A 23,680-nucleotide genomic window follows, 5' to 3' on the forward strand; every position below is an offset into this window, starting at 1 on the left:
GCCTGTGGTGGTTATTCATCTGACTAATAGGGAATGTGGAAAAGCAATGTCCTTTGACCCCCCCCCCCCCCAAAAAAAAAAAAAAAGCTTTGATTCCCAGTTGGGAAGGGATGTAGGAAAACCCCACTGTTGTCCTCAGTTGGTGATGGCAGATTACAGTAGCCCTGATTTGCTTCTACCTTGTGTTTGTTAATTGGGAAATATCTCAATATCAGTGAAGTTGGTTCTCATGTGACCCAGCTGGCCTACTGCTTTCTGAGCTCATTCAGGGCATTGTCTTGCATTGTATGTTTTCCAGTTGGCAAAGATTTGTTTCTTTTCTCTCTTACTTCTGGAATGTTATTGCCAGCACTTGAGCCAGAGCTCAAGCTGAGTTACTCACAGACTGAGTTACTCTCATTTATGTGTTTTACATATTTGAGTTACTTACATATATCTTGGTTTTATATTGGCCTCATGATTGCAGCTAATTCATTTCCCATGTGTGTTCCTGCGTCAGTCTTTTGACTTGCTTCTGTGATTGATCCAGCAGCATATTCATGCAGAAGAACTCTAGTCATTTTCCCTGTTGATGTGGATAGCACACACTGTATTACTCTTTTGCTTCTTTCTTTTCATTCTATCCTATTTATAAAAACACAGCATTAAGAATATCATGCCATATTTCTTCAATTTTTCTCACTTGATGTCAGCACAATATTAAGGCAAATTTATTATATTGGTATATATGAAATTGCCTCTGCCTTAGTGATCTCAATCTTTGACTCCAGCATTTATAAGATTAGGTACTGTTTCCTTCACTCTGCATATTAGATATTATTTGAGTATTTTTTATTTATTTAAAGCATTTATATTCTGCCCTTCTCACCCCGAAGGGGACTCAGTGTGGAGCACAATATATATACCGCAAGCATTCAATAAAATAAACTATAAATGTACATAAACTCTAAAATCAGTTACCTCCACTTTAAAATCAATTGTTTAAAACCATCTCAGATTATACATACTGAATCCTGTCAGCAGGGTAAAGTTTCCTATTGTTGCCCTAGCAGTCCTAGGAGTGTCAATCAGGGTATCTGACTTTTTTTGAAGGAAAAGAGGCTCCATGGGGCTTATTTGTGAAATTATCTGTTAAGAAAAAGCTCAGGTTGCTGAAACGTGGCAACAGATGCTCACTTAAATCTAACTGCTTATTTCACCTAGGATAGAACGAACCATTCACTTAGTGGAACTACAATGTTGTCCTATAATTTGCCATTGCCTCACTGAGAATATAGTAGCTGGGGCTAAGTGTTGTATATAGGTTACTATCTTTTCTGCTCAAACCAAACAGTGATGATAAAATAGCCATTTGTTGTTTGTAGATACCAATGCAAGTGGGAAGTTAGCAAAGCATCTAAGGAAACCTGATCTCCAGTTTCTTTCAGTTTTACCATTAACAACTAGTGGTGTAATATGAGCTGTCAGGCTTGCTTCTTCAGAGTGAAAGGAAGATATCCCAGAGCACTGCCTTCCTTTAATCAATCTGGTTTTGCTAATCCCTTTACAAAGGGGAATGGCTGTGTGCAGCCTGGCAGTTGCAAGCAGCTGTAGAGGAGGCGCCTGGGTTTCTTTCATGAAGTTGCCCTTTTTCTCTTAACTCCATGATCTTTAGCTGATGTATTTTCCAGAATAGTAGTAGGTGTTCTCTGACTGCTCTCTACATGTGATGCAACTTTCTGGAATAGTTTCCAGTTCAAAGGTGTGTGGATTTAACCTCTGATCTGAAGAATTTGCTTTGTGAATGTACTGGAAGAATAATATATTAAGTTTGATTCCAACATTAGCATGGATGCAGAAAACCATGGATAATAGTGAATCCTATTGAAGTGAACAACTTATGCTGGAAGTTACTAGAGAGCTGTGTTGGATGACTTAGAACATTCCTAGAGAGGTATCTAGGAATTTTCTGGGTTCTTCAATACCACTCTATAGTGTTTTTTTTTAAATAAAAGTATATCATGGAGTTGCTTGGAGGAGCCAGAAAATTCCTAGAGATGATATATTTCATCATGTTAAAAAACAAAGTATGGATCGTTGATGTTGCAATCCCAAGTGACAGCAGGATTGAAGAGAAACAACTGGAAAAGCTGACACGATATCAGGATTATTGCCACAGGGAGGAGGGAGCAAGCTTGTTTTCTGCTTCCTTGCAGACTAGGACGCGGAACAATGGCTTCAAACTACAAAAGAGGAGATTCCATCTGAACATAAGGAAGAACTTCCTGACTGTGAGAGCCGTTCAGCAGTGGAACTCTCTGCCCCGGAGTGTGGTGGAGGCTCCTTCTTTGGAAGCTTTTAAACAGAGGCTGGATGGCCATCTGTCAGGGGTGATTTGGATGCAATATTCCTGCTTCTTGGCAGGGGGTTGGACTGGATGGCCCATGATGTCTCTTCCAACTCTATGATTCTATGATTTAAAGATCGAACTGCAAAGACTCTGGCACAAGCCAGTAAAGGTGGTCCCAGTGGTGATCGGTAGAATGATTATATTATTGCAAACTTGTTTTTTTGTGGGGGTAGTGAAATCTGGGGCCTTTGCTTCTAAATGTTTCACTGACTGTATAAAACAGGGCTGGGAATTGGATGACCCTCTAGACATTGCCAAACTGTAGCTCCAAGCATTTACTGTATTGACTAGAACTTCTGATAGCTGAAGTTGAACAACATATGTAGAGCCACACAGTTCTTTTCTCTGTGTGGCTCTACATATGATATAAATCATGCTGCTAAGGTTTACCCTCCATATTGCCTCATGCTTTTTGAGAAAGTATTCTGTATTATCTCTGAAATGACTTTGTTTATGTGAGTGTGTTATGTGGTGAGGTTTCTGGTATTGCTCTACATGATTTTAAAGTGTTGAAGTAAACTTCCTAGCTTTTATCTTCCTTTTAAATTTTTTCACAAAGATTGAAGGCACATTTATTTTGATGCATACATTGGGGATGGAAAGTGCTATAAATATCATAATTGTCAGTATGAGTAAATCTTTAATAATAGAATGAATGGCTTGGAACTAAAAACAAGGAGCCAAAAACAGGGACTAAATATCGAAGCAATGCAAAGATAAAACTAATACCTTGACTCCAACATATGAGTCAGGGTCTAGGACTAAAGCAATAGTTACTATGGAATAGTTCAAAATTGGCCAGCATATTTATTGTAGTTCTCAAGAAATTAAGAAACCTCTCTGCACTTCTTGGATGGTACGCTCTTTTACCCAAAGCTTAGTGTAGTGTTTATTTTATATCTTAGAAACACCATTATGTCATAACTGGAAAACACTGTTTTTTTCCCCCCAGAGCTTTACGGCTTTGATGTCCTAATTGATTCTACTCTTAAACCTTGGCTACTGGAGGTGAATCTGTCCCCTTCGCTGGCCTGGTAAGGAATTCTTGAGAAAGGTGGGATTTAAAATAGATGTAGTTTGGCTACAGTTTGGATAGCTAAAGTTCAGTAAGTTCTAATTATGTTAAGGATTTAAAGGAAGGTTCTCTTTATTTATTCTTGTTATATATCATATTTTGACAAGATTAATTACCTCTGTACCAAGTTTGAAACTCCAGTTAGTTCAAAACATGGCAACCAGATGGATTACAGGAGCATCCAGGCGTGAGCATATTATACCCATATTAAAGTCACTCCACTGGTTGCTAATTAATTTCTCATGTACAAACCACCCTTTAGGACACCGAGGTTGTCTGGGGGATGTTTGCTCCAACCAGCCAGAACTCAACTGGCGACCGTCACCCAGAGGACTTTTTCATTGGCCGCCCCAAGAATGTGGAATGACCTGCTGGAAGAGCTCCGACAGCTAAATGAGCTGCTGATATTTGAGACTCAACTAAAGACCCACCTCTTCCAGCAGGCCTATCCAATCAACTTTGACTCATGAGTTTTGATTACCTTCTAATGCTGCTATATGTTAATTTTGTATAGGCATTTGTTGTATGTTTTTTTAATATATTGGGGCATTTTATCTATGTATTTTATTGTATTGTATGTTTTTATGTTTTGACTTTGTTGTACCCCGCCTTGAAGCATCAGGAGAGGCGGGTAATATTCAAAATGTATAATAATAATAATGTTGTGACATACTGTGATTTTGTGTCAGTAAACAAATAACAACAACAACAACAACAACAACAATAATAGGATCAAGCAGGGCATCATGAAAACTGAGAAGGCAGGTTTATGTTCTTCATGGTCTCTGCTGCCTTGGGTATTCTCCTCAGTTTTTTGTTAAGTCAATTAGACCTACCTCTTTGATTTCTTTGGGTTGGAGCAACACTGAATATCAGTTTCTCTCCATAGGGGAGTTTCAAGCAGTGCTTCCTCATAAGCCCTCAAAGTCTAGGAACATAAATGATAATGATTAGGAACAGGGGATTCCTGAGTACTGTAACTTGTAAAATCTTGGCTTATTCCAGAAGGGTTTTTAAAATTAAATTATATAAAACTGGTGAAACCTTTTTGTAGTTATATTTTTTCTCTATTTTAGTAAATCTATTGATTTATTTACATTTCATGTATATGCCACCGTTCTCCCAGGTTAAGACTCAAAGCAATCTCTAAATATAAAGATTTTTTTACTTGACATCTGGCCTTAGCAATAAAACACTTATACTGGAAAATTCTCTATTTTACTAATTACTGTATATCATAGGAACAAATGAAAATTAATATTTGCCTCAAAGAAAGCCAATTCAAAAATAATAGGAATGTGTTAAATATAGTTGTAGGTGAAGAGGAATCCCGAGCAGATTATGTCCAGAAGGAAGATGTTTGTAATGCTGAGGTGCCTTGTTTAAGGATAGCCATTTCCTTAATGTCCCCAGGGACATGGAATAAATTGGCTGATCGAGTGAAGATGATTGATTTGCCTTCTCTTATTTCATGTTGTATAGTGATGCTCCTTTGGACCTGAAGATTAAAGCTAGTATGATTTCAGACATGTTTACACTTGTAGGTGAGTGGCATGCCATTCCATTCCAGTCTTTCATTGTTTTGGGTAACTAATAACGAGGAAAATGTGGGTATGTTGTGTATGAGAGAGTTGACTGATTGTTTTGATTTTAGGTGGATGTCTATGTCATACATTGGAATGTGATGTGCTGATGGAAGTATCAGAATTATTTTTGTAAAGTGGGGTGTATAACAGCTGACATGTTCTTTTGTGAGGGATGTAGGTAGGCTAAACTGTGTGGGTTGAAAGAGCCATAAATGATGTAGATCTGAATGTGCGGAAAAGCTGATTGTGTGATGTCTTGATGCACTGAAGTTTGTAGGATAATTCTAGAAGAATACTTTGTTTTGTTGGCATGGTTATCTTTATCTGTTCAATCCTTATGTTTGCTAACAAAGCATCACAGATATTAGAATATCGATGCACACACATGTGAATCCATACAACATACTTATCTGCCTTCATTGTACCTTCATGGAATTTGTGTTTGAATTTGGGAATGTCTGAAATGTAACCAAAGCCATGATTTCATATTCCATATTCGAAAGAGTACCTTAATGTTATGCTATCACTATAATTAGGCAATAGTTTGCGAGAACAGACATTACTGTCTTGATGAGCTTTTTATTTTTGATGGAATAGTTATATTTGTCTAGTTTATCAATTTGGAGTTTCCACAATGTTCTTATGTAAACTACCCCTCTCTTTCTCTCTCAGGCTTTGTTTGTCAGGATCCAGGTCAGCGGTTAAACAGGACATCTTTTTATTCCTCTGAGGCAAGGAGAAATCCATACCAGAAACCTCAAGTAAGAAGAAAATCAATAACTAGCTTAAAGAGCTTCTTAGCTATTATGAAATTTTTCCGAACTACTTCATAATTTGGGGAGAAAACTCTTGTACCATCTTGTCTTGTTGTACCATATCGAATGGATGAATTTATGTACTGCTTTCTGCAGTTGGAACTTATGTTGCCTTAAATTAGGAAAAATACCAAAAAAGTAAAAGCAGAAAATGCATAGAAATTAAAGTTAAGGGATCCAATTACAGGCAGTCCCTGAGTTACAAACATCCGACTTAAAAACAACTCATAGTTAAGAACGGGGTGAGACAACAGGAAGTGAGAGAAATCTACTCCCTCTGAAGGGAAATTCTCTCCTGAAAGTGTTATCATGGGGAAAAGATGACTCCCCTGAAACTTTCTCACCAATCTTTGCTTTTACAACAACTTTTTCAAAATCCATTTATCACAAGGACAGAAAATGAGGTGAAATCTTCTGAACAGCAGCACAGACAGTAAAACAAATACTACAGGGGTGTTTAACATTCCCTATGCTATGTAAAGCTTGCATCTATCTACCTATCTGTCTAGTTAGTCAGCTACATGGAGCTACACTTAAAAATGTACCTGTACTGACTCCAAAACAAATTCAACTTAAAAACAAACCTATAGAACCTATCTTGTTCTTAACTTGGGGATTGCCTGTATATATCTCTTAAGGAAAGATTTTATGTAAATATCAGTGAGATCACACATTCAGCAAGTTCAGATATTAAAGATTGTTTTGTAATTTGTGTCATATCCACAGAACTGGGATAAGTTAAGACAATTTTGTTCTTTTTTTGTAACCTAAAAAGAAAAATGTCAACATTTGCATTGACTGCAGAATGACAAGCTTCATAGACTATTTGCTTAAGTTTAGAAAACTTGAATATTTCAGTTGAATAGTGAAAAACAAAAATATATAGATTGTTACAGATGAGTATTTAAGCCAAAATAAATTATGAAAGAAATGTAGGAAGAATAACATATTGGCTTCTTGGTTGAAGACAATGATTTGGATACAGCGCAAGAGTTTTCTCCCCAAATTAGGAATTGTGGGAGTTGAAATCTAAAACACGTAGAGGGCCGAAGTTTGCCCATGCCTGTTTTGGAGCTTTATTGTCATAGTGCGTGGGATCATGTACGTATGCACATACAAGCATATGTATTTAATATGTTACCCTTGGGACCCGTAATATGTTAGAAGAAGGAGGAAATGTTGGATGTATACCTGAAAGAAATGGCACCTCCCCAATTCAAAAATCATATTTTGTCTTTATTTATTTTTTTGTATGCTGACATTTTGTGAGAACTGGTGTTATCCAGAATAACTAAAAGTAAATACACTAAAGATCTACAAAAATAAAATACAGTTAAACTGATTGTAATGTCCAAATTCAAATAAAATCATCATGCTTTAAAAACCTTTATTCACATCAGCCAACCACTTAACACCTACCTAAAAATGAACTTATTTGCTTACCAGTAGAAGAACAGAAAGAAGATGACCAGCCTAGGCTTTCTCAGAAGAGAGTTCTGAGGTTTGGGCAACCTCTCTCGCATCCTCACCTATCATGCCTCTGAAGATGGCAGGAGTTAGTAAACAGTTATTGAATCATAGAGTTTGAGGAAACCATGAGGCCAGTCCAACTCCCTGCCATATAGAGATATATGTACAATGTAAAGCTCAGGCAGACTTGTGTGGGAGAATGCAGTTTTTTACTTGCCCTGGACCTAGATAGTATAGCTCCGTAACAGTCATAACGACCACTGAAAATGAGCTGTCAGTTGGTATAATTATTTTTGCAGGTGAATTACCTGTAATAGACTTAGCCAATCAGCTCTCCCAGTAATTGTTCTCTTTTTACATCCCCCAATTTCAAAGTAGTACAGGAACACATTTGGGTCCAGATTAGTAGAACTGGAAGAGACCTCAACAGTCACCTGTCATGCAGGAATATACATCTGAAGCTTTCCAGAGAGATAAAGATGTTCAATGAAGGAGAGTTGTCAACCTTCTGAGGCAGTGGATTTCACTGTTGAACAGCTCTTACTGTCAAATCCTTCCTCATATCTAGATTGAATCTTTTTTTCCCCCTGCAATTGGAATCTGTTAGATTGTGTCCTACTCTCTGGAACATCAAAAAGCAAACTTTTTCCACTTTCTACATGACATTGTTTCAGATATTTAAATATGCCCAAGATGTCACCTACTATTCTCAAACTAAACTTATTCAGCTGATTGATGTTTGCTTCTATAGATGCTCGGGGGGGGGGGGGGACGACGACGACGGGGGGACACACGGACAATCACCCCCCCCCCCCCAAGAATCAGTACATGTTGTTGACAGAAATGAAAACACAGGGTTTTTTTTTCTTTGTACAATTTAGTTGGAGTCCTGACTATCTTCTATTCTCAAAATTTGCTTGTAGGTGTGTTATCTAGTAGAAGGAGATGTTGGTTTTAAATATTTTTCATTCTGCATTATTACATGCTGCATGCTTTCGATGTATGTTTAAGATGTTTTAAATATAATATTGGAATATATCAAAAGCTTGTTACACTTTGTGGAGATCATACATATGTACACTTTGTTGTTGTTGTTCATTCGTTCAGTCGTCTCCGACTCTTCGTGACCTCATGGACCAGCCTACGCCAGAGCTCCCTGTCGGCCGTTACCACCCCCAGCTCCCTCAAGGTCAGTCCAGTCACTTCAAGGATGCCATCCATCCATCTTGCCCTTGGTCGGCCCCTCTTCCTTTTGCCTTCCACTTTCCCCAGCATAATTGTCTTCTCTAGGCTTTCCTGTCTCCTCATGATGTGGCCAAAGTACTTCAACTTTATCTCTAGTATCTTTCCCTCCAGTGAGCAGTCGGGCTTTATTTCCTGGAGGATGGACTGGTTGGATCTTTTCGCAGTCCAAGGCACTCTCAGCACTTTCCTCCAACACCACAGCTCAAAAGCATCGATCTTCCTTCGCTCAGCCTTCCCTAAGGTCCAGCTCTCACATCCGTAGGTGACTACAGGGAATACCATGGCTTTGACTAGGCGGATCTTGGTTGCCAGTCTGATGTCTCTACTCTTCACTATTTTATCGAGACTGGACATTGCTCTCCTCCCAAGAAGTAAGCGTCTTCTGATTTCCTGGCCACAGTCTGCATCTGCAGTGATCTTTGCACCTAGAAATACAAAGTCTGTCACGGCCTCCACGGTTTCTCCCTCTATTTTCCAGTTGTCAATCATTCTTGTTGCCATAATCTTGGTTTTTTTGACGTTTAGCTGCAACCCGGCTTTTGCGCTTTCTTCTTTCACCTTGATTAGAAGGCTCCTCAGCTCCTCCTCGCTTTCGGCCATCAGAGTGGTGTCATCTGCATATCTGAGGTTGTTAATGTTTCTTCCAGCAATTTTCACCCCAGCTTTGCATTCATCCAGCCCCGCACATCGCATGATGTGTTCTGCATACAAGTTAAAGAGGTTGGGTGAGAGGATGCAGCCTTGCCGTACGCCTTTCCCAATCTTGAACCAGTCTGTTGTTCCGTGGTCAGTTCTGACTGTTGCTACTTGGTTCTTGTACAGATTCCTCAGGAGAGAGACAAGGTGGCTTGGGATGCCCATCCCACCAAGAACTTGCCACAATTTATTATGATCCACACAGTCAAAGGCTTTAGAATAGTATCCACTCCAGTATCCTTGCCAAGAAAACTAAATGGACCAGTACAACCAGAGATATGTCGGTATGCCATTGGAAGATGGGACTCCCAGGTCGGAAGATGGCCAAAATGCTACTGGGGAGGAGCAGAGGATAAGTTCAACTAGCCCCAGATGTGATGACGCAGCTAGCTCAAAGCCGAAAGGAAGGCTAGCGGCCGACGGTACTGGAGGCGAACGACGAATCCGATGCTCTAAAGACCAACACACCATAGGAACCTGGAATGTAAGATCTATGAGCCAGGGCAAATTGGATGTTGTTATTGGTGAGATGTCAAGACTAAAGATAGACATTCTGGGGGTCAGCGAACTCAAATGGACTGGAATGGGCCACTTCACATCAGATGACCACCAGATCTACTACTGCGGACAAGAGGAACATCGAAGAAATGGAGTAGCCTTCATAATTAATAAGAAATTCGCTAAAGCGGTGCTTGGATACAACCCAAAAAATGACAGAATGATCTCAATTCGAGTGCAAGGAAAGCCTTTCAACATCACAGTGATCCAAATATACGCCCCAACCACAGCTGCTGAAGAAGCAGAAGTAGATCAGTTCTATGAGGATCTGCAGGACCTACTGGATAATACACCAAAAAGAGACATTATTTTCATTACAGGAGACTGGAATGCCAAGGTGGGAAGTCAAATGACAACAGGGATCACAGGCAAGCATGGTCTGGGAGAACAAAATGAAGCGGGACGCAGGCTGATAGAATTCTGCCAGGAAAACTCGCTGTGTATAACAAACACTCTCTTCCAACAACCTAAAAGACGGCTTTATACATGGACCTCACCAGATGGTCAACACCGAAATCAGATTGACTACATCCTTTGCAGCCAAAGGTGGCGGACATCCATCCAGTCGGTGAAAACAAGACCTGGGGCTGACTGTAGCTCAGATCACGAACTTCTTATTGCCCAATTTAGAATAAAACTAAAGAGATCAGGGAAAATACACAGACCAGTTAGATATGATCTCATTAACATTCCTAGCGAATATACAGTGGAAGTGAAGAACAGATTTGAAGGACTAGATTTAGTAAACAGAGTCCCAGAAGAACTATGGACAGAAGTCCGCGACATTGTTCAGGAGGCGGCAACAAAGTACGTCCCAGAGAAAAGAAAACCAAGAAGGCAAAATGGTTGTCTGCTGAGACACTGGAAGTAGCCCAAGAAAGGAGGAAAGCAAAAGGAAACAGTGAAAAGGGGAGATATGCCCAGTTAAATGCGCAATTCCAGAGGTTAGCCAGAAGAGATAAGGAACTATTTTAAATATGTACACTAAATGAATATAATAATAATAATACACTGTGTATTTCAGACATGTGACAAAAGGAGTGATGATGCCACAGAGGACAGCATGAAATCTTTGTTTTTTATCTTTCTCTTCTAGCGTCCTGTCTCTGCACAGTCCCGATCTACAAATGCCAAACTAGTAAGTGTCATATTTTATATTGCTTCACTCAATATTTTGAAGAGCCTGTTTTGAATGTGTTGGTTATATTGGCAGAAAAAGATTCAACCAATTGGCCATGACTAAGAGAGAAAATTAACTATACTGCAAATGCCAAGACTTGCAGGCAGATTATTAACTATGCCAGGCTATCTTTTATTTATTGTTGTGTTTAATGCAGAAGCCTGTTATCTTGCCCTCTTGAAAGGTAGACAAATTCTGGTATTTATAACTGTGTCAAATTCAATATATTAATTGTATATGTGACATCTCAAGTGCAAGATTTTTCTATTTTCCCTTTCTTGTGCACGCGTCACAGTTGTATCACTGTTATGATGCATATAGTTATCTGACCTATACTGTCCCTACATTTTTTGATCAGAATATTCTTAATTTGAACAAAATTGTGAACATTAGAAATAATAAACAGAGTAAATAAAACTATTTAGATAAGACTAGGAAATTAACATAGTTTAAATCACTTCATTGATTTGCAGGTATAGATATTAGATTAATTTGATGTATATAGATTAATTTGATGTAGAATATGGACATTCCTGAAATTTGGAAAAAGGTCAGTGTAATAAGGGAAGAAAAGGGAAAGTTGTGTTGAGATTACAGAAATAATGGACACTAAAAGAAAGGGAATAAGGTTCATCTAGAATAGGACTGGGTAATTTGCATGTCCATGGAGCACTTTTCGTTTGGCAGGTGTATGAGGGCTACACACCCACAGAATGTGGCCTAAAAGGAAGAAGTACAGCTTGGCAAACTTTTAAAATGATAAATACACAATAGAATATTAAGAAATTTCTGTAACTAATTTTATTATTAATTAATACAAATCCCCAGCCTAATACTTGGTTGTTATTAATTTTATATTTATACATATGTTACTCTAAAATTGATTTCAGTTGAATTGAGATGCCAGATCAGATCACTCTGGTGCATGTTTTAGTTGCAAATTGTTTAGACTACTCTAAAATGTGAGATTGCCTTTAAAGGTATTTATGGGCACTTCAGCTTGTTCAAAGAGCTGCAATCAAAATGTTAGCCACAGCAGATTGCAGTGAACCCCCCCCCCCCCCCCCGATTACAACATTTCCACTATAACTTTGTTCTAGGTACGTTCAGTGCTGATTATGACCTATAAAATCCTATATCGCTCAAGTTACACTATCAGACAGATGTTATCTTCATATTTGAGCTAATCAGACCATGAGAAAAATGGAAGGATACTGATCTAGCACTATACTGAAGTGTTCCCTATTGATCTAGCTTTCTACATGCAGCATGGCTTTGTTTTCAAGAAGAAATATTAAAGTATGTGAAGTCAAGCCAGGAAATCTGGTGGGAGCCGAGGCAAAGCACGACCACTTGAATCTTTAGCATTAATGAACTGGTCCTGAGACTGCTGAATGCCATGCAGTATGGAATTGTTCTTGGAATAAGGTTTTGTGGAGGTTGCCTGTAGAAAAATGCACACTAGAGTTTGTTCAGGATGGAATTGTGTTGTTTTATCTGGCTTCTGGATTGGTTGCAAGGGGGCATCTAAAGCCAAGAGAAAGAAAATCAGCACATTCTCAACATTTTATTTTTTTTGAATAGGGGAAAAAACTGCTAGGTGTGAAGCAAATATTTTGAAAAGAAACTCTTACAAATTATTTGGGGGAAAAACTTGGTTTTGCAGAGCTAGGCAATTTTTCTCTCTATACTTTGATATAAAAGCCATAAGAAAATATAAATGTGGCTTGCTTATATGGCAATTAGTATACAACATATTTTGACCCTCTCTGAAATTTCAATCTCTGAAATGATGGAGTTGAGCCAAAGCAGTTCTGGAGCCTTCCTCTGAAATACACTAGAGTTTTGCTTATCCGACCTTCGCTTATTCGACATTCTTCTTATCTGGCGCTCTTATCCAATGCCCCTCCTTCTCCTCCAGCATTTCCTCTTCAATTAAAGGAGTGTTTTCCAACTATCTCTCCTTACCCAATAAATGAAAAAGGCAAGACGAGGAAGAGGAGGAGGAAGGGGGGGGGGGAGGGGGCCTTTTGTAAGCTGCCCTGAGTCCCCCTTCAGGAGTTGAGAAGGGTGGGGTAGAAATGCTCGAAATAAATAAATAAATAAAAGAGGCAGGACCTGAAGCAGAAGCATCCTCCTCCTTCCCTCTGTGATTTCCATGCTCCTCTTCTGCATCCAGGCACTTCCTCCTGGGCTGCTCTAGCCTTGCCTTAATCCTTTGAGTCCCTGTTGTTAGTATTCTAAGTGTCTAGTGCTGCATTGGGTAACAGTAGGAGACTCCGCATTATCCAACATTTTTGTTTATCCGACGTTCTGCCAGCCTGATTATGTCAGATAAGTGAGACTCTACTGCATAACTTTAAAAGGTTTTCCTCTCAGGCAAGAAGGCTGGAACTAAAGTCCCTTCTCTTTTAGTTAACCTCCTTAATTTTCCTTTCAAAAAGGCTAATTCCAAGCCACATATTAATATGGTACTGCAATTAACTGTGTAGTATCTACTTTCTTAAATCTCCTTGTTGTCAGAGCCCCTCATGGCTAACCTGACTCCTCATTCTGGAAGTCATGAAAAGGATATGCTCCAGATGATGTGAAAGAATGCGAAAGCCACTCCTTTACATGACAATATGACACAATTACTGTGTCTCATACTTTATCTTTCCTTTACGTCTTGTCGCTTAGAGAACAAAAAAGTACAGTACTTTTTCAAGTTATAGTGGATTTTTTTTTTGCATGTCCCAACTTATGGTTGCCATGCTGAGGGAAGACATGGGGACAAAGCATTACATGGGGACAAAGTATTACATTATGTAGATATTCATAGCATGCAAAGAGGGAATATGGCAGACTCAAGACAGGGATGTTACCAACATTGAGACATACATTGTTGGGAGATGGAGGCAGTGATTCTCAACCTGTGGGTCCCCAGATGTTTTGGCCTTCAACTCCCAGAAATCCTAACAGCTGGTAAACTGGATGGGATTTCTGGGAGTTGTAGGCCAAAACACCTGGGGACCCACAGGTTGAGAACCACTGTACTAGAACCTTCAAGAACAATGTTTTCTACTTATCACAAATGCAGTACTTCTTGTATGTGCTGAAGGCTATACATTAGAACATTCCAAAATTTTAAATAGTATTAGTGGGATTAATTGAGATTGGGTTCTTGGTGTATTGTACTGTGGTCTTCATTTGTCTACTTTCATTTTTTTTCAAATCTTATCCTGTCTTTAGTTTTTAATCTTTTTTTCTTTCATGTTGATGGGCCATGCAATAATAGTTGTTTTTATACATTTCTAGAGGGAGGTTACATTGAGCCCAAAATTCTGCTTCTTTGATCTCAAGATTTTTAAAAAAATCTTTCTTTAGGAACTTAATGTCTCAATTATTAAATACCGTTGATTCCAGCTTTGGCAGTGCAACTAGGTTGAAAATGTCTGGCCAGTACTTCAGATTTTATCCCCCCCCCCCCCCCTTTGTTTCCCTTTAGTACTTGCTCATAACTAATTTAGCCATGTAGTGACAGAAATAGAGATGAATTCAGAAAATGCAAATGTCCTGTTCAGAAAGAGTTTTTGGCATTGGTCATTTCAGCAATTAGATTTGGAAAAATATTGATGAGCTAAATGTCTTTTTCTTATTATACCTTCATCTCACAAGCAGATTGCTGCAAACCATGAACTGACCAGCAGTTGAGAGCTAGAGATGTTTCTCAGTAGGCACCAGGGCCAGGAACATGTGTCATGTTTTGTCCATAGAGACAGAAGTTGTGGATGTTGGCTTTTACAGTTTTAGGGTGTGGTTCTGCAGTCAAACACAAGGAATATGAAATCTGGCATTTGTATCTAGTGGGGTGTGGACCTTATTATAGTTGGAGGGAGGGAGTGTGAAACTTGGCATTTGTGTCCTTGGATCCTTTCTGTTTTGGAGTGTGACTCCTGACCTTCATGCCTGGAGAGTATTTTTTCCTGCGCAAATGGATTTAGCATTTGAAATCATTTAAAATGTTTGGAATACAATTAGAAGGCCTCAAAACCTCTGAGGATGCCTGCCATAGATGCAGACGAAACATCAGGAGAGAATGCTTCCAGAACATGGCCATATAGCTCAAAAAAATCTACAACAACCCACAATTAGAAGAAATAATTAAATTCTGATTTATCTCTGTGATCGTACAGCGTTCTCGACCTCTCTCTGCTAGTGATGCTGAAATGAAAAATCTTATGTCATCGGCAAAAGAGAAAATACCTGGGAGGCATGTTGGCTCCATGCTGGGTCTTTCTATGGAAGAGGTAAGTGGAATCACATACCATTTGGTCATTACACATAGAACCTGTAAGTAGTCAGTCTCATGAATTAATGTGTTTGGTTGATAAATAACTCTAGTGTCAACAGATTGGGATTGGCATCTTGTCAGCACAGCAGGAAGATTAAATGACAAAGAATAAAAGCCTCTGCAGAATGGAACATTTAAAATTGATCTCATAACTAACTGGCCCTTTATTACCATAGCTTATTTATTTATTTTCTATATTTATGCAAGCAGCCCCCAAGTTACGAAGAAGATAAGTTCTGTAGGTTTGTCCTTAAGTTGAATTTATATGTATATACTTGAGTATAAGCCGAATTTTTCAGCTCTTTTTTTAGGTTGAAAAAGCCCCCCTCGGCTTGTACTCAAATCAAAGTTATTTATTATTTTACTGGGCTATTATTATTATTATTATTATTATTATTATTATTATGTTCACATTATTTTACTCATCATCATCATCATTACATTTATTATTTTACTCTCTTTATCATTATTATTACATTTATTATTTTACTCATTTATTTATTTATTTATTTATTTATTTAAAACATTTATATTCCGCCCTTCTCACCCTGAAGGGGATTCAGGGTGGAGCACAGCATATATACTGTGGTTTGGTTGTAAACTGCACTGAGTCGCCTACGGGCTGAGAGAGTGTGGTATACAAATAAAGTAAATAAATAAAATAAATAAATATACAGCAAACATTCAATGCCGGGACATTAATTAATTATATGCATACATAAACATTAAAAACATTTGTTGCAATATTAAAATACACTATTTAAAACCGTCTTGATCATCTGCATTTATTATTTTACTCTATTGTTATTATTACATTTATTATTTTACTCTATTATTTTTATTACATTTATTTTTTATTCTATTATTATTGGAAGGATACGTAAATACATTTACATTGATGAAGGTTAGAATAATGGTTTAATCAGAGTTGGACAGTCTTATCTTAAATTATAGTTTTATGTAAATAGTTTTATGTAAAAGTATAGTTTTATGTAAAATATTTAACCTACTGATTGCCTAAATTAATGTAACTTTATCAGTATCTATTTTTATTTAGAAATTTAGCAGTAGCTGCTGCATTTTCCATTCTCGCCTTATACTCGAGTTGATACTTTTTCCCAGTTTTTTGTGGTAAAATTAGGTGCCTCAGCTTATATGTGGGTTGGCTTATACTTGAGTATATATGGTGCATTTTTAAAGTGTAACTCCAGTCAAACACATACATATATATGTATATGCATATATGCATGCATTGGATAGCACAGGGGTTAACTCTCCTATGGTCCTTGTTTTCCTTTCTGTGCCCCTGTTCAGAAGATTTCACCTCACTTTCTGTCCCTGTGATAATGGTATTTTGAAAAATGTAGCTTGTTGCAGAAACAAGGATAAATTATAAACCTTCTGTGGAGACACCTTTCCCACATAATAACTCTTTCAGGAGTGAATTTCCCTTCTTAGGGGTAGATTTCTCTTACTTCCTGTTGTCTTACCCCCATTCTTAACTGTGAGTCATTTCTTAGTTGGATGCTTGTAACACAGAGACTGCATGTACCTTACATTTCTCTCCGAGGGGACTCAAGGCACCTATTTACTTAATAATGCTTCTTCCTCACCCTTTACCATTGGATCTCAGGGTAATGAACAATATGATTTGGAAGAGTGGGAACATCTTTGGAAAGAGGGGGTTAGATTTTCAGTGGCCAGCTCAATTAGAGAAAATATGTTTAAAATGTTTTACAGAACCTACATAACTCCAGAGTTACTAGCTAAAATAGAGAAAACAGGACGAGGGGCTTGCTGGAGATGCAAGAAGGTGAAGGGATCTTTTTTCCACATATGGTGGACTTGCTACATAGTTAAAGAATTCTGGAAAAAAAAGTGGCGAAAGAAACAAACAAAATGATTAGCAAAAAAAAAAAAGAAACAAAGAAAAACCCAGAAATGTTCTTATTAGGAATATTTAGAAGGCGTATTAGCGCAGGAGATGAAGAAATTTGCCAGTATTGTTTTGGCGCTGTGAGACTAACAATAGCTAAAACATGGAAGGGGGAAAAGAGTTAACTATTAAGGATTGGAGAGATAAATTAGTAGTTTATATCCAAATGGCCAAAGTGACAAATAGCAGCAGAGGAGGAAATAATGAAGAATTTGTTTAAAAATTGAGGTTGGCAATTGGATATCTCGAAAAGAAGACAAAAGTAGATTTGAAGATCTCTATAAAGGGGATTCAGTGAAAGAAGACATGTGGGTAGTTGTGGGTTAGTTATGTGATCCATACGGAGTGGTGTCGGAGGTCATGGGGGTTGGGTTCACGGGTGTGGGGTTAGAGGGACAATAAATGTTAAGGTATAATAACTGTACAGTCAAAGTTGATTTTTCATATGTTTAATGAGCGCTGACTGTATACCATTCTGTAAACTTGCATACTCTTTTGTATATTTTTTTCTTCTTTTCTGTTTTTTTTTGGGGGGGGGGGTTGTTTCCCCCCCTTTGGTGTCGGTTTTGTTTTCTGTATGCACCATAAACCAATAAAAATTATTTTAAAAACAATATGAAAAAGTTATAATACTTCCAGTTTAAAATCACAAGTAATTAAGGCAAGATGAAACCATATTAAACATAGCCATCGTTAAAACCACTTTAAAAGGTCCAGATATTTAAAAGCATGTTTATCTACATTTGTAATTTGAAAAAAGCAATATTTTAGCTTGCCTTTGGAAAGGAACCATTGTTGATAACAGTCTGCATTCCTCACAATCAGAGTACCACAGGAGGAGGGACCTGTCCCCTTCATATTGACCCCAATGGTGCAGGCTTCCCTCCTGCACACCTGAAATCTAAAGCAGTACAGGGTTAGTCAAAATGAATAGGCCAATAAGAAAATTAATTTTAGACGAATGTATGTTTAGCATAGCACAATATTAGTATTATATATTAGTTTATCTGTCGCTACGTAGCTGTGGTTTGGTTACAGTAAACATACATTCGGCTACAATTAATTTTAATAATAATTAATTAATTATTAATTTTCTTATTGGCCTATTCATTTTGACTAACCCTGTATATTGGGGAAGGGGGAGAAGATATGCTCCTATAAGATTCAGGGTCCCAAGCTGTATAGGGTCTAAATGTCACCAGTGTGTTGAATTACGTACATTTTCATATTACCCTTTCAAGAGTAGTTATAGTGTGTGTATCCCACTTTAAATCCTGAATTCTAGGGTTTGTAGTTTAGGGAGAAGCCTTTAAAATTCTCAGCCAGAGATGTCACATGCTCATTCCTTCCAGAGTGTATTGCTTAGCCAATTTCCATATTATGTATATATTCCAGTGTTTATTGGTGTTGGGTACTTCTAAATTTCTGTGAAGGTAGGTCTCCTGCTGTGGCTAACATTATATATGGTTCTCAACCTGAGGGTCCCCGGATGTTTTGGCCTTCCAACTCCCAGAAATCCCAGCCAGTTTACCAGCTGTTAGGATTTCTGGGAGTTGAAGGCCAAAACATCTGGGGACCCACAAGTTGAGGACCACTGTGTGACTTCCCTTCCTCATTCTAATTTCAGATAAAAGTCCTGCGTCGAGTAAAGGATGAATATGAGAGAAGGGGTGGATTCATTCGGATATTTCCTACACCAGTAACCTGGGACACTTATGGGTGAGCAAAAGTTCAAAGTTTGAATGTATCATCTTTAAATTGGTTGTATATACCTGGAGGGGGAGAGATAAAATGTTTTTTTTTCATACTCTTTTAATACTTTTATTTTCAAAGTTTAAGACCTTTCCTTGCACTGCAGATTTCCCTTCTAGGGCTGTGCCTTGCACTCTCTTTATGTCATTACCACGTATTCCAACTTTTAACCACTCAAATGTTATGCTTTCTTTCTCCTGGTTCCTGATTTTGTTCCTTTTTTCCTGCACTTTATAAAAAGATTTGACAATTTCCTTTACTGATATATTTGATAGTGAATTTTCACTGACTTCCTATTCTTGCTTATTTTTTCAGATCATTTCTGGAACACAAAACCACAATGAACTACATGCTGGCCACTCGACTTTTCCAGGAAAGGTAGAAAATATTTCCTAGTCGTATCCAGCCTAGAATGGAGTAAAAGAAGACTACTTGTTGGCAAAGTTCTGGATTTCTCGGGGATTTGCTAGCAATTAACTCCTTCATCACTACTGTTTGTCTTTTGAAATGGGCAGTAAGAAATATAATTCATATAGATAAAAAGGAGAACACTCATTTGAACATAAGCATTGCATTGCTCAATATATCTAGAGTAGAGACTGAGAATCCCTCAAAGGGATTGGTAGATCCTGGATAAATGTAGTTTCTGGTTGCTTGAGATTTTACTATTAAAAACAGGCCTAATACCCCATACTACAGCATACCATAAACTCTGTATTGACTTGATATTAATATTGAAATCCATTAATTAAAGGGCCCCCTGGTGGCACAGCGGGTTAAACCACTGAATTGATGAACTTGCTGACCAAAAGGTTGGTGGTTCAAATCTGGGGAATGGGGTGAGCTCCTGCTGTTAACCCCAGCTTCTGCCATCCTAGCAGTTTGAAAACATGCAAATGTGAGTAGATCAGTAGGTACCACTTCTGTGGAAAGGTAACGGCACTCTATGCACTAATGCTGTCTACATGACCTTGGCAGTGTCTATGGACAACACTGATCTTCAGCTTAGAAATTGAGATGAGTACCAACCCCCAGCGTTGGACATGACTGGACTTAATGTCAGGGGAAGCCTTTACCTTTTCTTACATTAATTTAAAGCAAACTAAGACGAATAAAGACACACTTAATGTAACACAGTTACTGTTTTACGGTATTACAAAAACAGCTTTTCACAATATTTAAAGAATTATTTCTTCCAATTTTTGCTGGTTGCTTCAGAGTTCTGGTTACTTGAGTCTCAGTTAACTGAGACTATATTGTACTAAGTTTAACTACTTCGGTGGGTGAAACTAAAATCAGCTCTATCTATCATTTCTCCCCAAATAAATGGTCAGCCAATTGGAAGGTCACTACTCCCTCATAATTTAAACAGAATCTTAGCTGCCACATATCATTTGTGTGTGAATTTACCTAATTCATCTACATCTTACTTGAAACTGTGATGTGTTTGGACATTTGGGTGTCTTCTAGTGGTTTGATGTCTTGGCTTTCACTGTGGGTCACTTACAGAAAAGATAAAAAGTTCTAAGTTCCATGTCAGATCCTTGTGCTTTTCTTCTTCATTGTGAGAAATCCTTGTCCTTGGTTTTTTAGAATTATTTTTAAGAAAAATCTGATACCCAACAATAGTTGTTTATTTGCATTTGCTTGCATTTGGTAATTGTGGATGATACATGATTTTAATTGGAACATATATCTAGTATAACGTTTTTGAGCTTCACTTGTCAGCTGGTCAAAGATTCAGCTAAGATTCAGCTGTATTGTCAGATGACCAAAGATTCAGTTTTTGCTTGATACTGGCCTTCTTCTCCTGTTAGAGGATGATGGCTGCAGTAATTAGGCACATCTGAAGAGAGGTGGGTTAAAGAAGGCTGCTTTAGATCATAGGAGAAAAGCAGAATATTTCTTGTTTCTCTGTCATTCTGTTGCTGGAAGAATACAATAATTCTCTGGTCAGCATGGAAGAGCAATCTACTCACTCTTGGGTCACTCACCACAGGCCAGCCATTGATTTCAAAGCGCAAGTTTCTTTTTCTGTTTAGATTGTTGACTCCACTCTTTTCACTCCAGTTCTGTTATTCCCACCAATCTCAGATGGCCATGTCCTATACATAAAATAGTGACAACATGTCCGTGGATACTCTGAAAGTTCTGTGCACACATAGCCACCATTTAAAAACATTGGATGCAATAACCTCTCCCTCTCTGCATCAAACGGGATCCTGTAATTGAATCCCTGTGGATCTGGAGGATCCACTGTATTCTTAAGAGGTTGTTACAGTCTTTAAGATTAGATTACAATGTAAAGGCATTGGATAATAAAGAAAGAAAACAACAAACCCAGGGTGGCTTTGGTTTTGCATGTGCAAGTGCGATACACCTCCCACAGCCAACCAAGAAGTACGCTCACACATGATGTTGGGATGAACAATGGCCACAACTCATTTATTGATAACAGGAACAAGGATTGGCAGCCAAGCATGGGTCCTGGATCACGATCGGGCAGCCCACTGCTGTCCGATACTGCAAAAGCCAGGGTGCTGCCGGCACAATACCGGGCAAACGTAACTCGGCACCCCTGGGACCACCAGACGTACCTCCTTTCCCCTAGGGGTGGATACCAAACCAGATCCAGGGCCCATGCCCCACACCAACAAGGAGATGTGACAAGAAGCATAAAAAACAGGTAACTGTTAACAGGTAACTAGGACAAGGTAAAAACAACAACAAAAGTTGACCGCCGATGAAAACATAAACCGCATGCAGGGTAGGTGGGATGGATCAGCTGTTGCAGGCACAGTGCCTGCTGGGGAGCTTGGGGCAGCCTTATATAGGCTGCCCGCGAAGAGGGAGAGGCCAGCTCAGGCCTCTCCCGCAGTGAGGCGTGGTCAGTCGGCCATTGGTCACTTGACCCACCAGCGGGAAACCTTCCCGCCATCTGAGGGGCTTCTGGGAGGAAGAAGCCCCCCTGAGGCAAGAATGGCGGTGGGGGAGGCACTGCACCGCAACTTCCCTGGCCCGGTAAGTCGGGCCATGCCTTTTAAAGAAACATTCCCCAGTAGGGATGGAAAAACTATAACCAGATATGTTTAAGGAATTTATTAATTTAAAGTGGGAAGCACTATTGAGACTCCATCTACACTGACAATTTCATGTCATTTGAAGCTAGTGGTGGCTGGACAATAAATGCCCATGAAAGTGTTCAAAAGAAAGTGCTTAATATGCGCTAGTGCTCTGTGGTTTGTGTATTCACCATCTTGGCCAGGATTCCCTATGTAATCAGCTGCACAGTGAAACCACTTTCTTCAATACCTATTTGAAACTGGCTTAAATGCCATTCAAGAATGTAATGTCATGGTTAGTAACAATATCTCAATTTGCATCTTACAACCTCACCAGACCGGTTAAGTTGCCCTCCGTATGACATTTCGACTTCACTTGAGGCATGGAGCTCACTGCCTCCCATCACACAATGTCGATCTACCTGCATTAGGGCTCCATACCTCAAGTGAAGTTGAAGTGTCATATGAGGCAGCATGAGCAACTTAGGAGGCTTTCCATGTTGCATAGGAAACAACGGGGAAACAGGGCAGTGAGCCTCCCCCCCCCTCATGGGATAAGGAGAGGGGTAAGGCAGGCAGCGTGGGGCAACGGATTCCGCATACCGCACACCTGGCCTCGCCAGATTCCCCATGATGCATGGCAAATACGTATCTCAGTGGTCCCTAGAATGCTCTAATGTGGAAAATAATTTAATGGTTAGTCATTGAAACTACTTCAGTGAAGGAGGCAGCTCTCAATAGCCTCATCCACAGGATTTTCCCTCAACTGCCTGTCCAAGATGCTTTTAATAGATGGTGGTTGGAGTAGAACCTGTGAACTGTATGCATGCGAAGTATGTGCTGTTCTATTGAACTATGGGCCTCCACTCAATTGCACATTATAGGTCATTTCTTCTTTGGGAACATCGTGTCCCAGAGGCACACTGCTTGCTGATCCTTTTTGGAATGCATTTTTTAAAGTGATTACCACTTCCACTAGTATGAACAAGGAATCCATCTCACTTGTTTCTGTGTTTAATACTATTATTTTTTAGTAGTAAAACCTAAGCAGACCTCCCAGAGGGGTAGTAAATTTTTAATTGGCAAGTTTGAATGGCAAGATCTGAGTGTGCTTTCAAATTACTTGTATTGGGCAAGCTTTGCCTTTCAGACTTTTGGAGGTACTCTCTTGCTTCAAGGCACTCAGTGCAAACAGCTTATGTTGTAAAATGGCTTTATGTTTAACTAGGCTCCAAAGATACAGTCAACTGAATTCAATTTGAGGAATTCAATTTGAGGCTGGGAAGATCGTTCTTAGAGAGCTGCTGTGATGCTTTCCTAAGTACTGTGTACACACCGTGACCGTGGCCTTGCAAATGGCCCTGCCATAGTTTCCAATTTTGTCTATAATTTAGCCGTATAAAGGGCTAAAAGTCAGGGGCGGGATGTTATGTCTTGTGGCAGCCATATTGTCTGATTTATTGTTCCACTGCCATGTATGCCCATCTACTTGAAAGTTCCACTACAACTAAGTGGAAGTTGTAGCTTTGCTACTAAACTGATGGGCCAGTGAAATGTCAGCCCCAGCGGGCTTTGCTAATTCC

General features: G+C 38.9%; 1 protein-coding gene across 13 annotated transcripts in view; it reads left to right on the plus strand.

The window, feature by feature from the left end:
* TTLL5 (tubulin tyrosine ligase like 5) overlaps positions 1–23,680 on the plus strand; it is a 149,823-nt gene that overhangs the window by 38,634 nt on the left and 87,509 nt on the right. For all 13 annotated transcript variants that reach the window (XM_060758169.2, XM_060758177.2, XM_060758202.2 and 10 more), the window contains exons 13-19: positions 3,342–3,423; positions 4,947–5,008; positions 5,723–5,811; positions 10,931–10,972; positions 15,190–15,303; positions 18,911–19,002; positions 19,351–19,413. In XM_060758169.2, coding sequence (XP_060614152.2) covers positions 3,342–3,423; positions 4,947–5,008; positions 5,723–5,811; positions 10,931–10,972; positions 15,190–15,303; positions 18,911–19,002; positions 19,351–19,413 — 544 coding nt within the window. The remainder of the gene's footprint in view (positions 1–3,341; positions 3,424–4,946; positions 5,009–5,722; positions 5,812–10,930; positions 10,973–15,189; positions 15,304–18,910; positions 19,003–19,350; positions 19,414–23,680) is intronic.

This window comes from Anolis sagrei, chromosome 1 (assembly GCF_037176765.1).
Source record: "Anolis sagrei isolate rAnoSag1 chromosome 1, rAnoSag1.mat, whole genome shotgun sequence".
NCBI classification, from domain to species: Eukaryota; Metazoa; Chordata; class Lepidosauria; order Squamata; family Dactyloidae; genus Anolis; species Anolis sagrei.